Source organism: Pristiophorus japonicus, chromosome 20 (genome assembly GCF_044704955.1).
Source record: "Pristiophorus japonicus isolate sPriJap1 chromosome 20, sPriJap1.hap1, whole genome shotgun sequence".
Classification (NCBI taxonomy): Eukaryota; Metazoa; Chordata; class Chondrichthyes; family Pristiophoridae; genus Pristiophorus; species Pristiophorus japonicus.
In genome coordinates this window covers 22,246,032-22,272,085 of record NC_091996.1, presented here as the reverse complement: position 1 = coordinate 22,272,085, position 26,054 = coordinate 22,246,032, and the positions used below count along the sequence as shown (strand labels likewise).

The 26,054-nt window shown below is 45.0% G+C and overlaps 1 protein-coding gene across 8 annotated transcripts in view; it reads right to left on the bottom strand.

Moving 5' to 3' along the window:
- LOC139232434 (disabled homolog 2-interacting protein-like) overlaps positions 1–26,054 on the bottom strand; it is a 1,003,994-nt gene that overhangs the window by 95,155 nt on the left and 882,785 nt on the right. For all 8 annotated transcript variants that reach the window (XM_070862610.1, XM_070862602.1, XM_070862603.1 and 5 more), the window contains 3 exons: positions 24,749–24,902; positions 11,151–11,249; positions 4,414–4,968 (listed from right to left, as the gene is read on the bottom strand). In XM_070862610.1, the coding sequence (XP_070718711.1) occupies positions 4,414–4,968; positions 11,151–11,249; positions 24,749–24,902 (808 nt within the window). The remainder of the gene's footprint in view (positions 1–4,413; positions 4,969–11,150; positions 11,250–24,748; positions 24,903–26,054) is intronic.

Here is a 26,054-nt window from a genome sequence, read left to right as displayed (position 1 = left end):
ATGTTGGTAAATTGTCTGCTCTTCTTTGAAGAAGTGCCATGGGATCTTTCACATCTATCCGGACAGGCAAGTGGAACTACAGTTAAATATCTCATCCAAAAGACAGCACTTACTCAGTACTGTACTAAAGTGTCAGCCTAGATCATGTGCTTGTCTGCTTTCAGGACATTGGCTGATTTGGGGGGGGGTGGGGGCGGCGGGGAGGGGTATCAATTGATTGGTTGCATCATGTCTGGATGAGGCATGCTTAATGGGCCAGATGGTCTTTCTCCATCCCTTTCCGTATGTTTGTATGTAGAACAATTCCACAAAAACATGTGGGGAGATGGCACGCCTACACACATTGCATTAGCTGGATGCCGAGCAAAGGATCCTGGCAGCAGCTCAGCCACTGACTCAATGCATTGATGATGTATACTGCAGAGACTGCTGAAAGGTGTTAAAAGGGCTAGAGCATATGCATGTTTGGAAACTCACCTGAAACCCAGGGACTCTGCTGCACTTGGTCTAGAATTCTGCAAATCGTCCCTCAGTAAGAAACCGTACAATGCAATAAATTCCTTCCCTCCCTTAAAAGATTGCTATGACTAGTAGTATAGCTTTAAAACATTTTATCAGCAATATTAATGATTGTCAGCTGGCTGGGTGTCCCTAAACTTTGAAAAAGTGAGAAGACTCTTTTCAGAATAATAAAGTAAATTACTAACAGAGATTTGTTGTACTACAGCTTCAATTTCCTTCATTGGAACTAGACCCAGCTTTTAAAAAAATTTACTTGTTCACCATTCTGCTTATCTAGAAATGAAACCAGCTGAGCAAATCATTTTCAATAGCACTATTAATAACTTTATTAAATGGAATCCATTTCACTTAACATTACTGAAAAATCCAGATAATATTGTTACTATTATTAACGAGTGCAAATTAAAATCCAATTAATTCATTTTGTATTTGATCTATTTTGTTCTTGCTGTCAGCTCCCTGCAAATTATGCGCTCATCTGGTAGTTTCTCAGAATATAGCAAATATTCAAAACTACACCGAGCACAATGCAACCCGAATTTCCACGGATATCTGTAATGCGAATAGTGCTATTGAAAATGATTTGCTCAGCTGGTTTCATTTCTAGATAAGCAGAATGGTGAACAAGTTAATTTTTTTAAAAGCTGGGTCTAGTTCCAATGAAGGAAATTGAAGCTGTAGCACAACAAATCTCTGTTAGTAATTTACTTTATTATTCTGAAAAGAATCTTCTCAATTCTCTTTATTAGTTTGTATTTTTCAAAGTTTAGGGACACCCAGCCAGCTGACAATCATTAATATTGCTGATAAAATTGTGAATCTGGGGGCTCCATTCTGGAAGCACTATGGACTGGAGCATCAGTTAGCTCATTGTGTCCGCCCTTCCCCCATCCCCATTGAATTAGATCCCAGTAAAGTAAATATTACGGCCCGAAGCCGTTTAAAGCAATAAATAAAACGACAGAACATGCGTAAAAAGGTTTACAGTTGTGATTAAGTAGCAATAATGGGCCCAGGTTTCGGCCTCAGTTGTTCCTGATTTTTTGGAGCAACTGGTGTAGAACAGAGTATCTTAGAAATTCAAATTCTCGGCATTTAGTTTGCTCCAGTTCTCGTCAGTTAGAACAGTTTCACTTTGGAACAGAATTTTCTTTTCAAAAGGGGGCGTGTCCGGCCACTTACGCCTGTTTTCAAAGTTTCGGCAGTGAAAACTTACTCCAAGCTAACTTAGAATGGAGTAAGTGAAGATTTTTGTACGCTAGAAAAAAACCTCGTCTACACTAGAAAATCAGGAGTAGGTTACAAATCAGGCGTAGGGAATGGGGGTGGGGTTTAAAGGGAAGTTTACAAACGTTAAACACTTCAGTTTTACAAATAAACAGCCATCATCAATAATAAATGATAAAAACATCAATAAATCAACCAATATATCAATCAAAATAATTAATAAGAAATAATTTTTTTTTTAAATCAATAAATAAAACATTTTCTACTTACCGACTGCAACACCGGGAGCCCTCCAACAGCGTGCTGGGATGCCCCCCTCAGTGTGTCTCTGTCAGTGTCTCTATCTCTCTGTGTGTGTCTCTCACTCTCTGTCTGTCAGTGTCTGTGTTTCTGACAGCGAGGGAAGGGGGAGGAGGGGGGTAGAGGGAGAGGGGGGGGCAGGGGGAGGAGAGGGAGGGAGGGAGGGAAGGGGAGGGATGGGGGAGAAGGGGGAGGGGGGAAGAGAAGGGGGGGAGGAGAAGGGGAAGGGGAGAAGAAGGGGAAGGGGGGAGGAGAAGGGGAAGGGAGGAGAAGGGGAAAGGGGGAGGAGAAGGGGAAGGGGGGAGGAGAAGGGGAAGGGGGAGGAGAAGGGGAAAGAGAAGGGGGGAGAAGGAAAGAAGGGGGGGAAAGGAGAAGGGGGGAAAGGAGAGGGGGGAAAGGAGAGGGGGGGAAAGGAGAGGGGGGGGAAAGGAGAGGGGGGGGAAAGGAGAGGGGGGGAAAGGAGAGGGGGGGGAAAGGAGAAGGGGGGAAAGGAGAAGGGGGGAAAGGAGAAGGGGGGGGGGAAAGGAGAAGGGGTGGGGGGGGAAAGGAGAAGTGGGAGGGAGGCTGAACGGGCCGGGCCCGGCCGGGCCCAAGACTTCGGGCAGGGCCTGTCCCCAGCACCAGATTTACAGGTAGGTGGCGTTGGGTCGGGTCGGGTCCGGGGTCGGGAGCGCGGGTCGGGTCGGGGGGAGCGCGGGTCGGGTCGGGGGGCGGAGGTAGGTCGGGTCGGGTCTGGTCCGGGGGGGGCGGTTGGGAGCACGGGTCGGGTCAGGGAGGAGGGAGGTCGGGTTGGTTCGGGTGGGGGGAGAGGGAGGGAGCGCGGGTCAGGTCGAGGGGGGGGCGGCGGTCGGGAGTGCGGGTCAGGTCGGGGTGGTGTGGTGGGAGGGAGGGAGGGAGGTCAGGTTGGGTGGGGGGGGGGCGGGGGCGGCAGAGGGAGGTCGGGTCAGGGGGAGGGAGGTCAGGTTGGGTCGGGGGGGGGGAGGAGGAGGGAGGTCGGGTTGGTTCGGGTAAAGGGGGGGGGGGGGAGAGGGAGGGAGCGCGGGTCGGGTCAGTTCGGGTTGGGGGGGGCAGAGGGAGGTCGGGTCAGGTCGGTTCGTGTTGGGGGCGGGGGGAGAGGTCATGTTGGGTCTGGTCCGGGTGGGAGGGCGGTCGGGAGCGTGGGTCGTGTCGGGGTGGTGGTGGGAGGGAGGGAGGGAGAGGGAGCACCGGTCCGGTCCGGTCCGGGGGCGGGTCGGTGTCGGGGTCGGGGGAGGGGCGGCGGGAGTCAAGTCAGGTCGGGAGGAAGCAGGAGCTGGGCGTGGGAGGCAGCCTTCTGCACGCAGCCCCAGTGAGGCCATTCGGCCAGGGCTAGGGGCTGCGTTCTTCGGGCCCCTCCCACAGTTTTGGGCGCCTGGAGCTACTGCACATGTGCGCCCACTGTAGTGCGCATGTGTAGAGGTCCCGGCACTGTTTTCAGTGCAGGGATCTAGCTCCGCCCCCCACAGCTCGTGCTGCGCCGCGCCCGGCTCCAGAGGACCAGCAGGGAGCCGGAGAATCTGTAAGTTTTTTTTAGGCGCACTTTGTGGCGCGAAAAACGGCTGTCCAGGTCGGGACTGCGCCGTTCTAGGCGCGGCCTGAAACTTGGGCCGTCTGTCACTGCATATATTCCCACAGTGAGGGTAGACTACAAAGGTTGATCTCCATTACACCCAACCTTTCAATTGTTCAATTTGTAACAAGTGCTGGTATTCTTCCAGTGCAACATCAGAGAAAATGCAGGAAATTTTAAAGGGGTGAAATTTCTTTACCCATGAGAGCAATGGATTAGAAATATTATTGAGTGGTATAAGAATGCTGATTCAGGATGATTCCATCTATAGCGAGAGAGAGAGAGAATTCAGTTCTCAGAGTGCAAATGTTTCTTGGAGCTATTTGAATTTACTGTTGAAATATAAAAATAAATAAATGATTTTTCCTACATCGTCTGTTTCCCCACCCCCCAAATTCTAATCTTTTCAATTTTCTATAATGTTAATCTTTTTCTTTTTTCATATTCTATTTTCTTCGACTCTCTTCATGTGTCTTTCGATTGAAACTTGCTAACCTTGGCAATTACTTAAAAAAAATATCTGTTCAGATATATTTCCCTTCCAATCTAAACCTCAATTTGTGCATCCACTGGTCCATAGGACCACTATGAAGTATTTTCAGCTGAGCTTTTAAAAACATTGGTTCTGGACCACAAACCAGTGGCATTTTTTTTTTAAATCCCCATGTACTAAATATTTTCATCTTACAGGAACTTTTTTGCTGAAACAGATGAATATGTTCAAGTGTGACATCAAATGCTGAAAAAGGGAAAATATTTTTAACCTTGGTGCTTACCTTAGCCTTGCCAGTGCTTTGTAGAATGTGCACTAATGCACATGCCATCTCCTCCTTGCTCTTCACACTCAGCACAGGCTCCAGCACTGAGCACAGCAGCATGTAGTTATTCGTAATGTACTCAGCAAACTCTTTGTAGAGCTCCATTGGAAGAATGCTCATGCTTTGGTAGCGCGATTTGATTCGAATCATTGGGCCTGCTGATTTGCCCTTGCTAGGATTGGGCACGCTCACAGGATACCACTTCTCCAGGAACTGTCGCCCTGTCACAGTAGCTACAGGGATGTTCACCAGACCCACATAGTTATTCTTATCTTTCTTTTTCTTTTTATCAGTCTCTTTGTACAAGTGCACTGTAATGTTTCTGACTGCGGGCAGGTTACTGAACTCAAAGTGCTCTCCCCAGAAAACATTGTCCGTTTTCAGCTTGCAGGTAGTCCGTGCATACAGCGTGTCATCGAGGCAGAGTTCACAGAAGTACTTTTTCTTGGCTGGCAGATCCTTGGCTTCAATAATCCACAGTTTGAGCAGATTCTCTACTCGCCGACTGTTGTCCTAAGATGACACAAAGGAACAATAAAAAATTAACTCTGCTGGAACCTGTTCTTTGGGCATGCCCACAATTATAATTTATTTACGGATAGGATTCCTTCTTAGTAACGTTAAGACAGACATAATTCTGGAGATCGATCTACTGAATCATCATAATCTGCAATGATAATCAGTTTGATAACTTCAAAATAAATCCACTTTTATTAACACAATTTACTTCCTGAAATTACTCTTAATTACAAAAGAAAATGAACCATGCAGATTTTACATTTCTTGATTAACTGGCATTAACTTACACATGACTGGACGAAGAGTATAATTTATCCTCAACAGAGAAAATAAAATGTACAATACAGCAATTTGTTTATTTTCTTCCCAATCCTCCAGGCTGCATACTTAGGCAACCAACCCTGAACCTTCACTAAGGAGGCACATGACAGCAGCTGCAGTTGACCATTCCCCAGCTATTGACAGGGAAGTACCTGGACCTTGCTTGGAGTCAGCACATCCTTAGGGCAGTGTAGTCAAAATCAGGAATTTGGGAATCAGACATTCATGCCCCAATGCTTGAGTCTACCAAAACACTGTTAGAGGTGGTGAATTAATGCAAAACATTAAAAAAAATAATCAACTTAATATTTGCTCTCCAGATGTGGGATGTCAAGGATATAGTTATTGCCCCTCCCTAACATGAATTGCTTGCTAAGCCACATCAGAGAGCATTAAGAGTCATGCATGTAGACCAGGAAGGGTGGCTGGCTCCCTTCCCTAAAGAGCATTCGTGAACCAGTTGGATTTTTATCACATGGTCATTTTTTTTTCCTGGTAAGCCACACATTACCAGATTTATTCAATTTGATTTCACAACTTGTTGACGTGGGATTTGAACTTGTGATCTCTGGGTTACTAATCCAGTACCATAACCACAATACAGGTACAAGGTCTGAAAACCGGCAACCTCAGGACCGAGACCATGCCAGTTTTCGGATTTTGGATCTCACTGTTGGCGCTCCTCGCCGCCAGTCGATCCTCGCCGCCAGTCGATCCTCGCCACCAGTCGATCCTCGCCGCCAGTCGATCCTCGCCGCCCACCGATCCTCGCCGCCAGTCGATCCTCGCCACCAGCCGATCCTCGCCGCCCACCGATCCTCGCCGCCAGTCGATCCTCGCCGCCAGTCGATCCTCGCCGCCAGTCGATCCTCGCCGCCCACCGATCCTCGCCGCCCGCCGATCCTCGCCGCCAGTCGATCCTCGCCGCCCGCCGATCCTCGCCGCCAGTCGATCCTCGCCGCCCACCGATCCTCGCCGCCCGCCGATCCTCGCCGCCAGTCGATCCTCGCCGCCAGTCGATCCTCGCCGCCAGTCGATCCTCGCCGCCCACCGATCCTCGCCGCCAGTCGATCCTCGCCGCCAGTCGATCCTCGCCGCCAGTCGATCCTCGCCGCCAGTCGATCCTCGCCGCCAGTCGATCCTCGCCGCCAGTCGATCCTCGCCGCCCACCGATCCTCGCCGCCAGCCGATCCTCGCCGCCAGTCGATCCTCGCCGCCAGTCGATCCTCGCCGCCAGTCGATCCTCGCCGCCCGCCGATCCTCGCCGCCAGTCGATCCTCGCCGCCAGTCGATCCTCGCCGCCAGTCGATCCTCGCCGCCCGCCGATCCTCGCCGCCAGTCGATCCTCGCCGATCCTCGCCGCCAGTCGATCCTCGCCGCCCGCCGATCCTCGCCGCCCGCCGATCCTCGCCGCCCGCCGATCCTCGCCGCCCGCCGATCCTCGCCGCCAGTCGATCCTCGCCGCCAGTCGATCCTCGCCGCCAGTCGATCCTCGCCGCCCACCGATCCTCGCCGCCAGTCGATCCTCGCCGCCAGTCGATCCTCGCCGATCCTCGCCGCCAGTCGATCCTCGCCGCCAGTCGATCCTCGCCGCCAGTCGATCCTCGCCGCCAGTCGATCCTCGCCGCCAGTCGATCCTCGCCGCCAGTCGATCCTCGCCGCCAGTCGATCCTCGCCGCCAGTCGATCCTCGCTGCCTGCGGCCCCCCAGTGCGGCATTTTTTTTACCGGTTTCCTCGTCCCTCGCCGCTCTATGTCGCCATCTTGGCCACCTCAAAAATGTCCGGTTTTTGGACAATTCTGATTTTCGGAGAACCGGATTTGAGAAGTTGTACCTGTGCTACCATATTGTACTGTGATACACCCAAATAAAAAAAACTGAATCTGAATTTTTGCTCAGTTAATTTTCGTTAACAATTGACTCACTGAATTTATTTTACTTAAGTCGGTAGACCAAAAAAAAATGGAGGCTGGAGGCAGCAAATCAAACAACTTAAAAAGCCCGGACTATGTTTAAGATCAACAGCCTCGGAATAATTGTTGGTGATCACAATGGCAAATATTTAACATGATTGTATGATATTTCTTTTATTCACTATTTTAACAAAACCATTTCCTGTGTTAAAGAGGAAACAGAGAAATATTACATCAATGAGTTAGGCATTCACCTGCTAATACTGGCTAAAATAATTCCTAGACTACTATCTCCAGGCACCACTTAAATCTATTTAGGTTTGTTGTCCTTTTACCCTCTTTGTGCAAAAGCATTATTTTGATTCTCAGTGACATTCCTTGGGTTTCAGGGCACCAGTGCTGGACCAGCCCCCTAACACCAATCAGAATCATGTGCCGACCACAGGCAGAGCCAATTAATCGGAGGACAAGGTAACACTGTCCTTTTATTCTGCAAATGCAGCCCATGGCAGAAGAACCATGTTATCGGTTGCATTTTTAGAATATAAATGCACCTAAAATACCCACTGAAAGTGAAGTTAATTTACATTTACATTTAAATGCAAACTCTATGGGGTCTACAGAGTGGTGGGGAACCTCTTCTGCACATATTGGAATATCATGGAACCACCACCTGCAATTTTATGATATGCAAACCGGGCTCCCTGCTTCTAGAATGTACAGCTCAAACTGGTACCATGTTGAAATGGAGAATATTAATTGAAAATTCAAGGCATTCATCAATGTAATATACATTTTTTTTAAATTACAAATTTATAGTTTGTTATCTAATACAAATCAAGTTCTCATTTTCAGTATTTTGCCAAGTGGTGGATAAACTCAGACCATGATTATATTTTAAGAAAATAAATTTCTCTCCACTACAACTCCTGATCGCTATCCCATTGACACCAGGTCACAATTGCATTAACTGTCAAATCTCATACATGATAAATAGTCACTTGGGTGAGGTACAGAAGGACAGTCAGCACACACGTAAAATCCTACAGTTCTGAAATCCAGAAATTATGCAGTAATTTTATCCGTTGAAGTGCAGCCTGGATCTCTAGAATTTGCAATGGCACATACGGTGAATTCTGATCTGCAGTGTGACAGAGACTGCCAGTGTCCAATGGAGAACGACACCCGTTAGGAATATAAACACTGGGGCTGCTAATGCCATGATGGGTACCCCTTGTTATTGGGAGCGGAGCTGAGTGCTTTAATGCGCTCAAACTATGCACAAGACTCATTAGGGCTGTCGCACATATTTAAGAAAGAAAGACTTGCATTTATATAGCGCCTTTCACGACTACCTGATGTCTCAAAGCGCTTTAAACTGGGGCCATCTCAAAATATTTAAAAATTATTTTAAAAGAGGTGCTATGCCATTTAAAATTATTTATTAGACACCAGCGCTGTAAAAAAATCCACGCTTCAGTGATAGTTTTGTACAAATTTACAGCCTATTTCATCACTATTTTTGGTTGCAAGAAAGCAAGTGACTCTCACATTGGGAAAAATGCCCTGGAGGGTGGACATATTGGTCCAATTACTTTGTACACTTTAACATGCTGAGCATCTGATTATGCTCATACCTAGCTAAATGCCTTCACTTTCTGTGGCAGTCCAGGTTTGCTCTACATGATGCGACCTCGGGAAATTATTCAAATTGTGAAGCTGTTCTTTGGCAGCAGGTCTGCATTTATTTAGAATCTGCCTTTCACAGCTTACGTTGAGAAACCAGAGGGGATTTCAAATAAATAATAAGGCAACTCCTTCATTTTGAGGTCCATCATGGTTTAAAAAAAAGTGACCAAAAAAAATTGCAATATGCAACCTAAATCAGTTTTTGATAGAATTGTCAGCTCACAACTGCAAATGAAGTTTGTTTCAGGCAATGTAATAAGGCCATCATGGCCACATGTTCTGTTGTGTGTAGTGCAGTAAATAACATGCATTATGTCGACATGCTGTGCAATATAACTGCCTTATTGAGAGAAATGTTATACAGTGCATTTCCAAATGTTGACCTACTGCTCTGCAAGAGCTTCTGACTTTCCGCACAGGAAAACAAGGCATGTGACCTGTTCCATGTTATCTGCAAATTGCTGCTTCATCAGAGCCACTGAACTGAATGCATTACTGTGGTCATTAAAATGTGATCTGAAACTGCAAATGTGTAAAGTGTGTTCTGTTAATATTTCCAGTGCGTACAAAGAAACTTGTGCATTACTAATTAAATTGTGATTACTATTACATGCAGGTAGTCTCAATCCCCTACTATTGGACTGCTGTGTGACTGGTGGTTTGCAGGATTGATTATGTGTCGGAACTCAATCGGTTTCATCATCATCATAGGCAGTCCCTTGAAGTGAGGATGACTTGCTTCCACGCCAAAAAGGAATGAGTTCACAGGGTCTAATATTCCAGATCCCGAACTACATCTTGGAGGGTGGAAGATGCCTGTGCTTGAATTTTTTTAACGTGTGGTGGCCGTTGCACACCAGCCACCACACGGGCTTGACAGAGCTCGGCCTTGGTCCAGTGGTAAGGATTAACCAAGACAACTGGAGACCAGCTCTGCTGCACGAACCTAGTGCGCACACATATCGCAGTGTGGGCTGGCCCATGCTGCTCCGGTCTCTCGCCTCTGCTGGGCCCTGAACTCACGCCTCTCCTGGGCCCCGGTCACTTCCTTCTACAAACTCATGCCGCTCCCTCGCCCTTCCTGCTGTGCCTGCCCGCACTGCAATCTGCACCTGGCTTCGCAGCCGTCGCCCTCCTGCAGTGGTATGCCGCCGCCGTATGCTGCTGCCTCTGATGGCCCCGGCCTGCTGATGCTCTTGCAGGCCGGGACCGTGCCGATTTCCGGGCAGGGCCGCCGCAAGCTGCTCCCTCTAATGCAGCCTTTAACAGCGTAGTCAATCCACTGCTTTTGTCTTGATGCAAAGTTGTTTTGGATGTGCATCAAAGCAAACGCATCAGCATAACTCAGCAAAAAGTAAAACAGAAACACCCTTGTCTACTTTTGTTTCATATTTCCAAATTTTCCTTTTTATTAATATAACTCAGTAGACAGGCCCTAATCTGACTCCTGAAGCTCACACCACTTGATCGTATCCGGGCAGTGAGAGGGGTGCTACAGCTGGCTGCAGAAGCCATTGGCTAGGGAAGTGATTAGCCATGGTTCCTCCTCCTGAGGAACCCCTGCTGTGAGCTCACGCCACTTGGGTTTTGCACCAGATTCCACCATAACACAAAGCCACATTCTAACTACTGAACTGGGGCTGGAACCATCATCTTCCGAGACAAATGATACTGCCAGCCCCGTTCATAAAATATTAGTCACCTGGCAACTGGAGTACACAAGCATGTGTACAGCTCCTTCGTTAAAGAGCATAATGTGAGGCACAGCCAGCGTAACTCTGGTCTCCTAGCTGCTTATCACTCTACAGACACCCAACTATGTCAAAGCGGAAGCCCCACCATAAAAGGGCTGGTGACTGTGGTTATATATGTTTGCTGCCAGACAGGCTTTGCCTCTGAAAGCAACAACGTATATTTATTTCTATGGTAATTGTCACATATGTAAAAGATCTCGCAGTGCTTCACAGGATAGAGGAGGAATATGGACACCAAGCAGGAGGGAAAATCAGGGAAATAGGGAGAACCACAACCTGGTTGAAGAGGAAACTGTGAGTCACCAACTATATATTTACGTCTGTTTCCATAGCTTTCATGGAAATGCATAAAATCAGTTTTAAATAAAACACTAAGAAAGTCTGGAACAGTGCTCTATGTAAAGCTCATTAAAAAAAACCTCACAATACTATTTGATACTCAAAATAGAGCTCTAAAAGGCAGCAACATCACTGAACTTTATAGTCAGTTTTTTTTTACCTTATTTGGCTGTACTGCACGCCGTAGATTTTCCATCCACTTATCTCTTTCTGCTACTGAACGGCATGAAAAGCACTTGCTGCCTGTTGAAGTCGTCACCTGCATTGAAGATAAATTAATTTTACAGCATTATTTTAACAGTAATATCTCTTCTTAGTTTGTCTTCCATGTAACTGGTCAGTAAGCTCCTATTATGACTTTTTAAACTATCTTTATCTGATCTGACCTGATACACTTCGGCAACCCAGCTCCCGACACCACTGTGACATACAGATCAGGAGGATTTCAGGTTCAATTCTGTAAGTGAGTCAATGGATCGCACCCGGGCAGTGAGAGGCGAGCTTCAGCTGGCTGCAGAAGCCCTTGGCTAGAGAAGTGATTAGCCACGGTTCCTCCTCCCGAGGAACCCCTGCTGGAAGTAGTGTATGTACACATTGGGTGAGGACAAGATCAGGCTTACAGATGTTTCCAGAAGGCAATCAACACCTTCAGGAGAAAGTGTCCACAAAGTAGAGAGTGCAGGATATATTGCTCGAAAGACAGCAACTGTCACTTTGGGCAACTGGGTCGATTTCTAAAACAAATTGTGTCATTTCATAACAAGAGCGTGAATGTTATTTCAAAGATAGTAGGGAATCTTTACTGGAAAAAATATTCCTTTAATATCTGTCATCCTGTAATTAAATAAAATGTCAAGCTGATCAATGGGCCAGCCTTCATTTTAAATTAAAAAATCTGAAATTCATATTTCAATGATCTGCAGTTCCACTAAAATACTCTTCAATGTGATACAAAAACGGAGGTGGGTATATAGTCTTCCAAACATTGACAAGTTTAAAATATCATGAATGATGCAATGTGAATCTGTGCAGTATTGCAATTTTATTTAATAACTCCGTATAAAACATGTTGAAAGTAATGCACAATAGCCGCTTGCACACATCCTGCCGCGTGTTCATGGCAGGAATGGCATCAAGGCAGCATCCATTCTTGTCGTTCTCCAAACGGTGGGAATGTGAGGCTGCTCCACACTACCATTTGAGGATGCCTTCACTTCTGTTAGTTTGTGGCCTGCAGACCTTTGTTATATAATTTTTTTTGAAAACATACTGGCCTCAACAACAGGAACAGTACAAGATCTAGTTGAGTGTAGATTCTATCTGTGACTGCAATTAACCTACTCCCATCACAGGAGGACACAACATGGGCAATGTGGAATGCTTATTAGTGCACACAGAATGGTATAATGCATTACCATAGTCGACGATGCATAAAAATGGTCTGGTGGGCATAATCAGGACTGAACAAAAGTGTGTAAGCAAGAAATTTAGGTCGGCCCCAGGCTGTTTTACATGTTTTTCTATTAATGAGAGAGCTGCAACAGTGGATTGATTTAGAAGATTTGAATATTAGCAAGTTTTAATGTACTTCATTATTTATATTGTATATAGTTACTACTCACTTAATTCTCACTTTGAGAAACTCTAATTATCGTACATGAATTTACTGTAACATCAAACAATTAAACTTATTGTATGATAGGCTTTCCTGGTATAATGCCAAACAATTACAAACTTCGACTACCATTATTGCACAGGAAACATTGCAGGTACATTATTTAAATAAGCTCTGGCACAGCTCTTGATTGGTGAGCTGCCTGTCAGGGCTCAATGAGTGCTGGCAGCTCGCTGAAATTATGCAGATGGAGCCCGACCTTGAAAAAAGCTTCGGGCCTCGTGCTGGTGTCAGGCAGGCAGTGTCGTAATTCCGCCCACCCAATGTGCGTCCGGCGTAAAAATTGACCCCAGCGCCTCCAACAATACCATGCTCCTTCAGGACTGCACTGGAATGTCTGCAATGTCACAACAGTCCAACTGCGCAGGACCATCATAATCTATGGGAATAGTCAATCATAGGAATTACAGCCCAAAAGCCATATAGCCCATCACATCTAGTTCTTCTGCTGGAGTTATCTACTATAATCCCATTTTCCTCGTCCTTCCCCAATCACACTTGTCCCGTTTAGTATATGATGCTATCCTCAGCGCCATTTATCATCTTCCAATTTCCTCAAACAAAAACCCCTTTTATTATCTTTATACACATGTAACACATATTCAGGTGGTCTAATTAAAGGGCAGGATCATGAAGCCTTTTGAGATATGTGGCTGAGATATGCTCAGTCGTTGAGCATATTCAAGACAGAGATCGATAGCTTTTTGGATATTAAGGGAATCAAAGGATATAGGGATAGTGCAGGCCAGTGGAGTTGAGGTAGAAGATCAGCCATGATCTCACTGAATTGCAGAGCAAACTCGAGGGGCCAAATGGCCCAGTCCTGCTCCTCTATCTTATGTTCTTATATCAGACGGTCCCTGCGGAGCTGCATTCCAGCAACAGTAACTTCATTCTTCATTCAGGAAAGAAGAGAGTATATTGGCGCAAAAAGAAACAACTTCTGGTCTGCAATCTCGACCAAATGCTTCTCATTCAACCTATAGCCCGTCACTCCAGTTAAAGCTCACGCACTTGCAATTCTTCCGTCACGGTAACATAATAATACAGGTTGAGTGTCCGAAATCCGGAGTTCCGAAATTCGGAATGTTCCGGAATCCGGACCGATCCGTGGCGGGGTCGTCCGGAAACCGGAAAATGTTTCGAAATCTGGACTGCTCGGTCCTCAGAGACCCAATTCCACCCCGGCCTGACCTCACCCCGGTCTTCGGCGGCACAACCTCGCCCCCTTAACTCAGCGGCCCATTCTTGCCCCGGCCCTCGACGGCCCGACCTCGCCCCCTGAGCCTTCTTACCTCGGCCGCCCGATCCCACCTACCTCGGCCCAGGCAAAGACATTCTGAAATCCGGAAATATACGGAATCCGGAATGGTCTCGGTCCTGAGGTTTCCGGATTTCGGACGTCACACCTGTATTACAAAACATTTTCAACTAATTTTTCAGTGTCATAAGATCTACAAGCACATTCATTAAAATGGTTTATAATTCTCTAATTGTCACAGGGATGTGCGGTGTGACAAACATGTACTTGCATGGTTGATTTTTACCCGTCGCTATTGATGATTTATCACATGGGACTTATTTATGAGATCATACTGTCCTATTTATTTGTTATCTGATTTTAAATGTACAACATTGCATTCTCCATTAGTTTTTTTGAAAGAATCCTACAGTACAAGAAGTTAACTATTACTTCACATATCTATTATGAGGTTCACAAGACCAGTTTGATTGGAAAGAAAATAAGCTGGCCAATCAAAAGCAAGATCTCGATCTTTAACCAGTATGAAAATATTAAAAAGGCTTAAGATTCAAAATATCTATGGTGATGTGGATTGAAAAATCTCACTTCTTTACCAAGACTGAATAAAAGCCGTTTAATTAAGGAGCAAAAAGTGAAAAAGAAAGATTGTCTCCTCAAAGGCTCCTAATACAGCAGCAAAGTCTCTGGGAAAAACGTAGGAACAGTCTGGCCTTCACCAGGAGTTATTTACACCACCAAAAGTAATTAACGTGCAACAGTTTCATTTTTCAATGACCTACAAGCATGATATCCCCCAAATTGAAATAAAATTGGATACTGGTATGAAGAAATATCAGCATTACAATCCAATAAGCCGCAAGAACATTCAACATTTCGGTTCAAATATGTTATTTCCTCCTCTTGCTTCTTATTTTCTTGGAGAGAGCTACTCACTCTAGCGTATAGGTCCACAGGTAGCAGCAGTCCACAACACCTTAGTAAGGACTTGGAGGAACAAACTGCTGCAGAATTATAGGTTACATTCAGGTGTAAATTGTTTTTAATGTAAAATAGTACGCATGACAACACTGAGAAGTAGTATCTGCTAAACAACACACATTTCAATATAATTTATACTATTAAAATTAAAGGTACTATTTAAATTAAATTGTCTTGCTGTACCGACAGAGTCTTCAGAACATGGTAAGAGTTGAACCTTCTTTCTACCAGCGTTCTACTAACACATGCAAAGGATCCTTATCTCTCCCACAAACATAGATGTATTAGAAATATATTGACAACATTTCCATAGTTTAGTACTTTCTGCAAAAGAACCAAGGACAGATAATTGTGGCCTGGAATGCTAATGATTCCATGACTGCCTTCCTAGTCACACAGTTAGGCAACAGATTTGTGGCTGCCTGGCACTCAAAGGCATGCTACAGGTGGGATTGCTTTAAGAGTTCCTGATCACTAGCCCACTGCTAGGTGGAGCTCCTGGTGCTGTCAAACCATTCAACTGAGAGTGAAAAACATTTTCAATGTGCCCCATGACAGCTATCGAGGATTGGGATTATTGCCAGCTGCGGAGAAGTGCAGAGTCTGGACTGCCCTGTCCCAGGAAGCTAGAAAGCCTCTCAATGAAGAAAAAGGAAAAAAAAAATATCAAATGAGAATTACATCTTGGTATTAATGAGAAACATAAAGAGCAAGAGAAAGAAACATTATAATGAGACATTTTCTCCTTCATTAGCATATTCATCAGTTATAAGAGAAGTTATCAGAATCAGGGGAAGTCATAACGGGGAACAAAGAAATGGCAGACCAATTGAACAAGTACTTTGGTTCGGTATTCACTAAGGAGGGCACAAACAACCTTCCGGATACAAAAGGGGTCAGAGGGTCCAGTAAGGAGGAGGAACTGAGGGAAATCCTTATTAGTCGGGAAATGGTGTTGGGGTAATTGATGGGATTGAAGGCCGATAAATCCCCAGGGCCTGATGGACTGCATCCCAGAGTACTTAAGGAGGTGGCCTTGGAAATAGCGGATGCATTGACAGTCATTTTCCAACATTCCATTGACTCTGGATCAGTTCCTATCGAGTGGAGGGTAGCAATGTAACCCCACTTTTTAAAAAAGGAGGGAGAGAGAAAACAGGGAATTATGGACCGGTCAGCCTGACCTCAGTAGTGGGTAAAATGATGGAATCAATTATTAAGGATGTCATAGCAGCGCATTTGGAAAAAGGTGACATGATAGGTCCAAGTCAGCATGGATTTGTGAAAGGGAAATCATGCTTGACAAATCTTCTGGAATTTTTTGAGGATGTTTCCAGTAAAGTGGACAAGGGAGAACCAGTTGATGTGGTATATTTGGACTTTCAGAAGGCTTTCGACAAGGTCCCACACAAGAGATTAATGTGCAAAGTTAAAGCACATGGGATTGGGGGTAGTGTGCTGACGTGGATTGAGAACTGGTTGTCAGACAGGAAGCAAAGAGCAGGAGTAAATGGGTACTTTTCAGAATGGCAGGCAGTGACTAGTGGGGTACCGCAAGGTTCTGTGCTGGGGCCCCAGCTGTTTACATTGTACATTAATGATTTAGACGAGGGGATTAAATGTAGTATCTCCAAATTTGCGGATGACACTAAGTTGGGTGGCAGTGTGAGCTGCGAGGAGGATGCTATGAGGCTGCAGAGTGACTTGGATAGGTTAGGTGAGTGGGCAAATGCATGGCAGATGAAGTATAATGTGGATAAATGTGAGGTTATCCACTTTGGTGGTAAAAACAGAGAGACAGACTATTATCTGAATGATGACAGATTAGGAAAAGGGGAGGTGCAACGAGACCTGGGTGTCATGGTACATCAGTCATTGAAGGTTGGCATGCAGGTACAGCAGGCGGTTAAGAAAGCAAATGGCATGTTGGCCTTCAGAGCGAGGGGATTTGAGTACAGGGGCAGGGAGGTGTTGCTACAGTTGTACAGGGCCTTGGTGAGGCCACACCTGGAGTATTGTGTACAGTTTTGGTCTCCTAACTTGAGGAAGGACATTCTTGCTATTGAGGGAGTGCAGCGAAGATTCACCAGACTGATTCCCGGGATGGTGGGACTGACCTATCAAGAAAGACTGGATCAACTGGGCTTGTATTCACTGGAGTTCAGAAGAATGAGAGGGGACCTCATAGAAACGTTTAAAATTCTGACAGGTTTAGACAGGTTAGATGCAGGAAGAATGTTCCCAATGTTGGGGAAGTCCAGAACCAGGGATCACAGTCTAAGAATAAGGGGTAAGCCATTTAGGACCGAGATGAGGAGAAACTTCTTCACCCAGAGAGTGGTGAACCTGTGGAATTCTCTACCACAGAAAGTAGTTGAGGCCAATTCACTAAATATATTCAAAAGGGAGTTAGATGAAGTCCTTACTACTAGGGGGATCAAGGGGTATGGCGAGAAAGCAGGAATGGGGTACTGAAGTTGCATGTTCAGCCATGAACTCATTGAATGGCGGTGTAGGCTAGAAGTGCTGAATGGCCTACTCCTGCACCTATTTTCTATGTTTCTAACTCCAGACCCCACCATTCCTCTGTCATTCTGTCCTCCTTTGAACACCTCACCCTCTCCTACCCCCTCAGTTCGTATTGTTTACTGCCTTCCTAAATATCTCAATAACTTCCTTGCTGAAATTTCCTCTCTTCTCACGTAGTCTTTGCACCGAGTGACTCCGCAACCCACGGTGATTTCAAACTTCACTTAAATTCTCATGGTCACCTCTCATCCCTGACTTCTCCATTCTCCTGTCCTCACTCAACCTCACTTTGCACATCAAATGCCCTAACTACACTCATCTACTTAAGCTCACCACCATGTGAAGTCTTGTCACCTCCAGGATTATCATTGACCCGCCACCCCCCAATATTTCCTTCTTTGTCTTGATGTCAATGTTCATTTGATTACACCCCCATCCACCTTGGGATGTTTTTCTACGTTAAAGGTGTTTAAATGTAGCACTGCACTTCCACCATCTAGAAGGACGAAGGCAGCAGGTGCATGGGAACATCTTTAAGTTCCCGTCCAAGTCACACACCAATCCTTAATTGTCACTGGGTCAAAATCCTGGAATTCTCTACCCTACACCACTGTGGGAGCACCTTTACTACATCGATTGCATGGTCAAATCATGAGTAAGCCAAGGTTAAATCTTGAATCCCCTCCTATTGCCCACATAACAAATATGACTACATATCAAATGCACTTATTATTTGGGAAGCTTTTTGGGGTGTTTCTTGGATGAGATATATGAGTGCCACATAAATACAAACTTTTTCCCTGTCTGCCCCTTGACGACATGCTGGCATGCAATCAGCTTCCATTTGTATGCCATTGATAGCCAACTCTACCTTTAGAGTAAGTAGTCCCATCTTTGACTCCAACTTAAAGCCATGCTGTTCCAACTCCAAGCAAAACCTACACACCTTATTCCATGAATCTATCCCCTTCCCTGGTTTCTCACTCAAGCTGAATCTGAAAACACACAACCTCTGTAACCTGTTTGACCATGAGCTTGGCTTTAAACCCCATAACCTATCCATTAAAGAGACTGCTTATTTTGTCATACATAACATAAGAACATAAGAATTAGGAACAGGAGTAGGCCATCTAGCCCCTCGAGCCTGCTCCGCCATTCAACAAGATCATGGCTGATCTGGCCGTGGACTCAGCTCCACTTACCCGCCCGCTCCCCGTAACCCTTAATTCCCTTCTTGGTTAAAAATCTATCTATCGGTGACTTGAATACATTCAATGAGCTAGCCTCAACTGCTTCCTTGGGCAGAGAATTCCACAGATTCACAACCCTCTGGGAGAAGAAATTCCTCTCAACTCGGTTTTAAATTGGTTCCCCCGTATTTTGAGGCTGTGCCCCCTAGTTCTAGTCTCCCCGACCAATGGAAACAACCTCTCTGCCTCTATCTTGTCCATCCCTTTCATTATTTTAAATGTTTCTATCAGATCACCCCTCATCCTTCTGAACTCCAACGAGTAAAGACCCAGTCTACTCAATCTATCATCATAAGGTAACCCCCTCATCTCCAGAATCAGCCCAGTGAATCATCTCTGTACCCCCTCCAAGGCTAGTATATCCTTCCTTAAGTAAGGTGACCAAAACTGCACCATTTGTACTCCATCCCTCTCGCAATGAAGGCCAACATTCCATTCGCCTTCCTGATTACCTGTTGCACCTGCAAACTAACTTTTTGGGATTCATGCATAAGGACCCCCAGGTCCCTCTGCACCACAGCATGTTGTAATTTCTCCCCATTCAAATAATATTCCCTTTTACTGTTTTTTTTCCCCAAGGTGGATGACTTCACACTTTCCGACATTGTATTCCATCTGCCAAACCTTAGCCCATTCGCTTAACCTATCTAAATCTCTTTGCAGCCTCTCTGTGTCCTCTACACAGCCCGCTTTCCCACTAATCTTTGTGTCATCTGCAAATTCTGTTATACTACACTCTGTCCCCTCTTCCAGGTCATCTACGTATATTGTAAACAGTTGTAGTCCCAGCACCGATCCCTGTGGCACACCACTAACCACCGATTTCCAACCCAAAAAGGACCCATTTATCCCGACTCTCTGCTTTCTGTTAGCCAGCCAATTCTCTATCCATGCTAATACATTTGCACTGACTCCGCGTACCTTTATCTTCTGCAGTAACCTTTTGTGTGGCACCTTATCGAATGCCTTTTGAAAATCTAAATACACCACATCCATCGGTACACCTCTATCCTCTGCAACATCACTTGTTCTGCCGTTACCTCAACCCCGCTGTTGCTGAAATCCTCATTCACACTCCTATGTTATCTTTGGGCTTGATTTCAGCACTCTCATCTCCTAATAAAATCCAAACTACGTAAACTTTAACTTGTCCAAAACTGCACCACTGGTGTTCTAATCTACACCGTAAGTAAATACACTTATTAATCATTATTAGAAACTAAAGGATCTTTTATTTGAGGGTTATCTGTGAGTCCAGAAATTATTGTTACCGATATCAGTGGATGACCAACCAACATGTTGTATGATATTCCTTTGTCTGCTGGTATTTTAATGGAGGAGTTCACCCAAACGCCTCTGCAAAATAGCAGGCAGAGGAATGTTGCATGAATCCATTAAATTCCCATCCGTTACTATTGGCAACAGTAAATTTCTGTCCTGTAGTTTGAAAGCCGCAAAGGACTTTCTATTCTTAGAGTTCCAAGTACTCTCAAAATCCTTTATTCGGAAAAGTCAGTTAGAAACACTTTAACCCTTCATAAGGCTGAATGTTTAATAAATCTTTTTGCAGTAGCAATACAAACTTACAGAAATAGAGATTAAGGAGTGAGTGGTAATTAGAAATCAGTCTCCCATGATAATGTCCTTTTGAATGAGGTTGGATGTCAATTTCACTGACTGCAGGATTGTTACTTCACATGTGTGGAGTTCAAAAATGAGAAGTCAGTGGTGCAAAATGACATCTGATGGTTTGCAGCAGTGCATGGTGTTCTACAATGAATCCTTAAGATTCTACAAGGAGATCCCTGCTCGCAGAATAAGCAACACTCCTCAGCAGTGGCAGTGGGTTCCTTTTACTCATGTGAAAGATCGTAACTGCAGTTATGGGTCTTAGAAAGGGTCTTAGTAATTCATCATCATTGACAAGACATCCTCTATTTAGTACAATTTCTGAAAGGATCAGTGTAATTCCCACCGCTCCCCCATCCTGCACCCTAAATTTGAGGTCTACAACACAGTGAAAATTATACAGATATTGTGTGTTTAATAGACAAAATCCTGGTCCTTGTTTTCAAATCCCTCCATAGCCTTACTCCACCGTACATTCTCAACCTACATAAGAACATAAGAATTAGGAACAGGAGTACGCCATCTAGCCCCTCGAGCCTGCTCCGCCATGCAACAAGATCATGGCTGATCTGGCCGTGGACTCAGCTCCACTTACCCGCCCGCTCCCCGTAACCCTTAATTCCCTTATTGGTTAAAAATCTATCTATCTGTGACTTGAATACATTCAATGAGCTAGCCTCAACTGCTTCCCTGGGCAGAGAATTCCACAGATTCACAACCCTCTGGGAGAAGAAATTCCTTCTCAACTCGGTTTTAAATTGGCTCCCCCGTATTTGAGGCTGTGCCTCCTAGTTCTAATCTCCCCGACCAGTGGAAACAACCTCTCTGCCTCTATCTTGTCTATCCCTTTCATTATTTTAAATGTTTCTATAAGATCACCCCTCATCCTTCTGAACTCCAACGAGTAAAGACCCAGTCTACTCAATCTATCATCATAAGGTAACCCCTTCATCTCTGGAATCAGCCAAGTGAATCGTCTCTGTACCTCCTCCAAGGCTAGTATATCCTTCCTTAAGTAAGGTGACCAAAACTGAACGTAGTACTCCAGGTGCGGCCTCACCAAACCCTGTACAGTTGCAGCAGGACCTCCCTGCTTTTGTACTCCATCCCTCTCGCAATGAAGGCCAACATTCCATTCGCTTTCCTGATTACCTGCTGCACCTGCAAACTAACTTTTTGGGATTCATGCTGTCCTTGGAGATGGAGCACGCGGTGTCCACCGGTACGCTCGCGGCCTTCCGCGAGAGGTGGGCATCGGAGGGACTGGAGTGCATCATCACGCCCGGCAACCAAATTTTAATGTGATTTTATGTTTTTAAGTTAATTTGTTTTAATTGCCGGTGTTTTTAGTGTCCCCCTCCCCTTTGATAGGGGGCACTTGGAGGAAAAAAAAAGGAAAAAAAAAGCCTTGTAAATGGTTGGTGTTTCCCCCAGATCGGGGGGGGCACGGTTTAATGTTTTTTGTTTACTCCCAAAAAGAGTTTCATGCACAAGGACCCCCAGGTCCCTCTGCACCGCAGCATGTTGTAATTTCTCCCCATTCAAATAATATTCCCTTTTATTTTTTTTTTCTCCAAGATGGATGACCTCACATTTTCCGACATTGTATTCCATCTGCCAAACCTTAGCCCATTCGCTTAACCTAACTAAATCTCTTTTGCAGCCTCTCAATGTCCTCTACACATCCCGTTTTCCCACTAATCTTTGTGTCATCTGCAAATTTTGTTACACTACACTCTGTCCCCTCTTCCAGGTCATCTATGTATATTGTAAACAGTTGTGGTCCCAGCACCGATCCCTGTGGCACACCACTAACCACCGATTGCCAACCTGAAAAGGACCCATTTATCCCAACTCTCTGCTTTCTGTTCGTTAGCCAATTCTTTATCCATGTTAATACATTTCCTGACTCCGCAGTTTACCTTTATCTTCTGCAGTAACCTTTTGTGTGGCACCTTATCGAATGCCTTTTGAAAATCTAAATACATCACATCCATCGGTACACCTCTATCCACCATGCTCGTTATATCCTCAAAGAATTCCAGTAAATTAGTTAAACATGATTTCCCCTTCATGAATCCATGTTGCGTCAGCTTGATTGCACTATTCCTATCTAGATGTCCCGCTATTTCTTCCTTAATGATAGCTTCAAGCATTTTCCCCACTACAGATGTAAACTAACCAGCCTATAGTTACCTGCCTTTTGTCTGCCCCCTTTTTTAAACAGAGGCATTACATTAGCTGCTTTACAATCCCATGGTACCTCCCCAGAGTCCAGAGAATTTTGGTAGATTATAACGAATGCATCTGCTATAACTTTCGCCATCTCTTTTAATACCCTGGGATGCATTTCATCAGGACCAGGGGACTTGTCTACCTTGAGTCCCATTAGCCTGTCCAGCACTATCTCCCTAGTGATAGTGATTATCTCAAGGTCCTCCCTTCCCACATTCCCGTGACCAGCAATTTTTGGCATGGTTTTTATGTCTTCCACTGTGAAGACCGAAGCAAAATAATTGTTTAAGGTCTCAGCCATTTCCACATTTCCCATTATTAAATCCCCCTTCTCATCTTCTAAGGGACCAACATTTACTTTAGTCACTCTTTTCTGTTTTATATATCGGTAAAAGCTTTTACGATCTGTTTTTATGTTTTGTGCACGTTTACTTTCATAATCTATCTTTCCTTTCTTTATTGCTTTCTTAGTCATTCTTTGCTGTCGTTTAAAATTTTCCCAATCTTCTAGTTTCCCACTAACCTTGGCCACCTTATACACATTAGTTTTTAATTTGATACTCTCCTTTATTCCCTTGGTTATCCACGGCTGGTTATCCCTTCTCTTACCGCCCTTCTTGTTCACTGGAATATATTTTTGTTGAGCACTATGAAAGAGCTCCTTAAAAGTCCTCCACTGTTCCTCAATTGTGCCACCGTTTAGTCTGTGTTCCCAGTCTACTTTAGCCAACTCTGCCCTTATCCCACTGTAGTCCCCTTTGTTTAAGCATAGTACGCTCGTTTGAGACACTACTTCCTCACCCTCAATCTGTATTACAAATTCAACCATACTGTGATCACTCATTCCGAGAGGATCTTTTACTAGGAGATAATTTATTATTCCTGTCTCATTACACAGGACCAGATCTAAGATAGCTTGCTCCCTTGTAGGTTCTGTAACATACTGTTCTAAGAAACAATCCCGTATGCATTCTATGAATTCTTCCTCAAGGCTACCCCGTGCGATTTGATTTGACCAATCGATATGTAGGTTAAAATCCCCCATGATTACTGCCGTTCCTTTTTCACCTTCTCTAGCATTATGCCCCTCTTGCACTCTTCAGTCCTCAGTGGTCTTCTGTGCATCTCCACCTGCCCACCCCGGCCACACACACACACACTCTTTGTCGCACTATTAGTGGCTGAGTCTTCAACCGCCTTAGTTTCACTCTCTGGAACGCAATCCCTAAAGAACTCCTTCTACCTCCACCTTTAAAAACCCACTTAAAAATCTATCTTTCAACCAAACTTTCAATCAGCTCTCCTAACTTCCAATGTGGCCCAGCATCACTTCTTTTATATTTTTCACTGTAAAATGCCTTTTTTTTTGTTAAAAGTCTCTGGGGCCGAAATTGCCACCCTTCTTTAAGGCAAAGAGGAGGTAATGGGGCGATGAGGCCTTGCCGACCGGGGCAGGCGGATGGGCCAATCCATCCGAAATTGCCCGGGGCCGCGCCCCATGTTCCCCATCTTGTTGGGCATATGTCAACCCCTTTGCGCCCGCTAGGGACCCCTTTCCATCCCGCGAGGGAAATTGCCCCGCCGGAGCAGAGTGGCCACTGGTCGGTGCCCCCGACAGCTTTTGCCGGTAGGAAGCTGCCAGTGGCTGGGTGGCGCATCCGTCCTTAAATGGGAGGGTGCACTGCCATGGCCGGCATTTTATTTTAATTGTCGGCCGATTCTCAGGTAGCCGGTGCCAGGCCACTGGCCAGGCCGAAGCCCTCCCTGGTGGCCCAGTGGACACCACTAAAGTGGCTGCAGAGCTCGCAGCAGCCCTCCCCTTTAACTGAAGGGGAGGGACGTTGTGACGTGTCAGCTGATGTTCAGTGCGGCGCTGATGAAACCACCCGCCTTCCGTCCCGCTCCCGATGCACTGCCACCCCAAACACCACCGCAACAAATTAAAAAAGCAAAAGAGGGCAATTCCCCTCTATTCTCCGCCCCATGGATTCGGGTGGAGAATATTCATTTAATTCGAATTATCCATCCCTTTTGGGGCGGAGGGAAATTTCGTCCCCTCTATGTTTTTGCTGTTTGGCTCAGCTACCCACTTGATAAACCAGTTAAGCTATCAGGCTATTTTCTATTGCTGTGCAAATACTAAACTCACTGAACTACCAGTTGGTGCAAATACTGCTTGTTGGTGCTTCTCTGCTTACCTCAAAACAGTAATCTTGTCCCAGAATGCTGCTGTGTACAGATTTAATCATGACTTCTTCCTCCATACTGAGATCCAGTGCCTCTACTGCACTACTGGGACTGAGCAAAGACTCGTGAGAACGCGATTCTTTCAACCTCGGCATTAGACGTGATCTGCAAGAAAAATCAAAGAAAGGGATGGTCAGATAAAATAGTCTCTCTCATTAGAAAATTTGTTCTGAAGCAAATACAGTGGATGCACAGCTTAAATCAACCGAACAGTTTCTGCACAATAATTATTAGTGTGGATTTACATAAAATCATCTCCTTTGTCACTAAGTACAGCAATATTTCTTGTTGCACAGCAAGCGTGTTGTGATTTTTCCTTTAATTTTTTCCTCTTGCTATTCTGCTGAGGAGCATAAGTTAATGCTCCTCTGTGGAACAGGTACAGGTACCTGGTCCTTGGCAATGAGCATCTGCAGGCTATTCAACAGGTGTTGAGTTAACCAACAGATGGCTGCAACATCCCTTAGCTAGGGAAAGAAAATTAGTTCAGCCAGTATTCCTTGCTCCTGGTTATGATGGTTGCTGTTGCGAGTGAATGGTGAGGACAGAAATGGGCTCAGCGGTAATGGCTTTTCACAGTCAAGCAACTCTGACAATCATTGTCCAGGCTTTTCAAGTTTGGAATGGCCACTTCAAGTGAGGTTACCGACAATGTTTTAATATAGAATCTGTGGTAAATTCATATAAGAAATGAAAGATAAAAGAAATCAGTAGGACTCAAAGTAAGATTCTACTCTTCTGTATTTATACATTGTCTGATTTGTATCTAATTTAAAAAAAAATTATAATCAAAAATTTCACAAAATGTAAGAAAAGGCTGATCCTGATGAGGCAGCATTGCACATAATACTCACCAGGTAACTAAATATGGTTTCATTCCACAACTGGGTAATGTACTCAGTTTAGAAGTTGTTACGAGATCATATCTACACCATATAGGGTAAATTCAATGATTCCAGCAGGGCATTGCACCCAAAGAGAGCTACCTTGTTGTAGCCCGATGTCTGGTCCAGGCTGGGATCGCAGTATTACTGAATGTACCCTTATATACAACGTGAAAACTTCTGGCATCCTGTACAAACAACACTTCCTTTCACATAAAATTGTTCTCGTCAGAAATTCTGGACAATTTAGTCAATAATTTGAGGTCCGATCTACACAAAGCATCACAGACATAACTGGAAGGAATTTACTGCAGATTAGGTGAAGTTAACAGCTGAGATCACATTTGCCATTTGCAATGTGTTAAAGGATCAA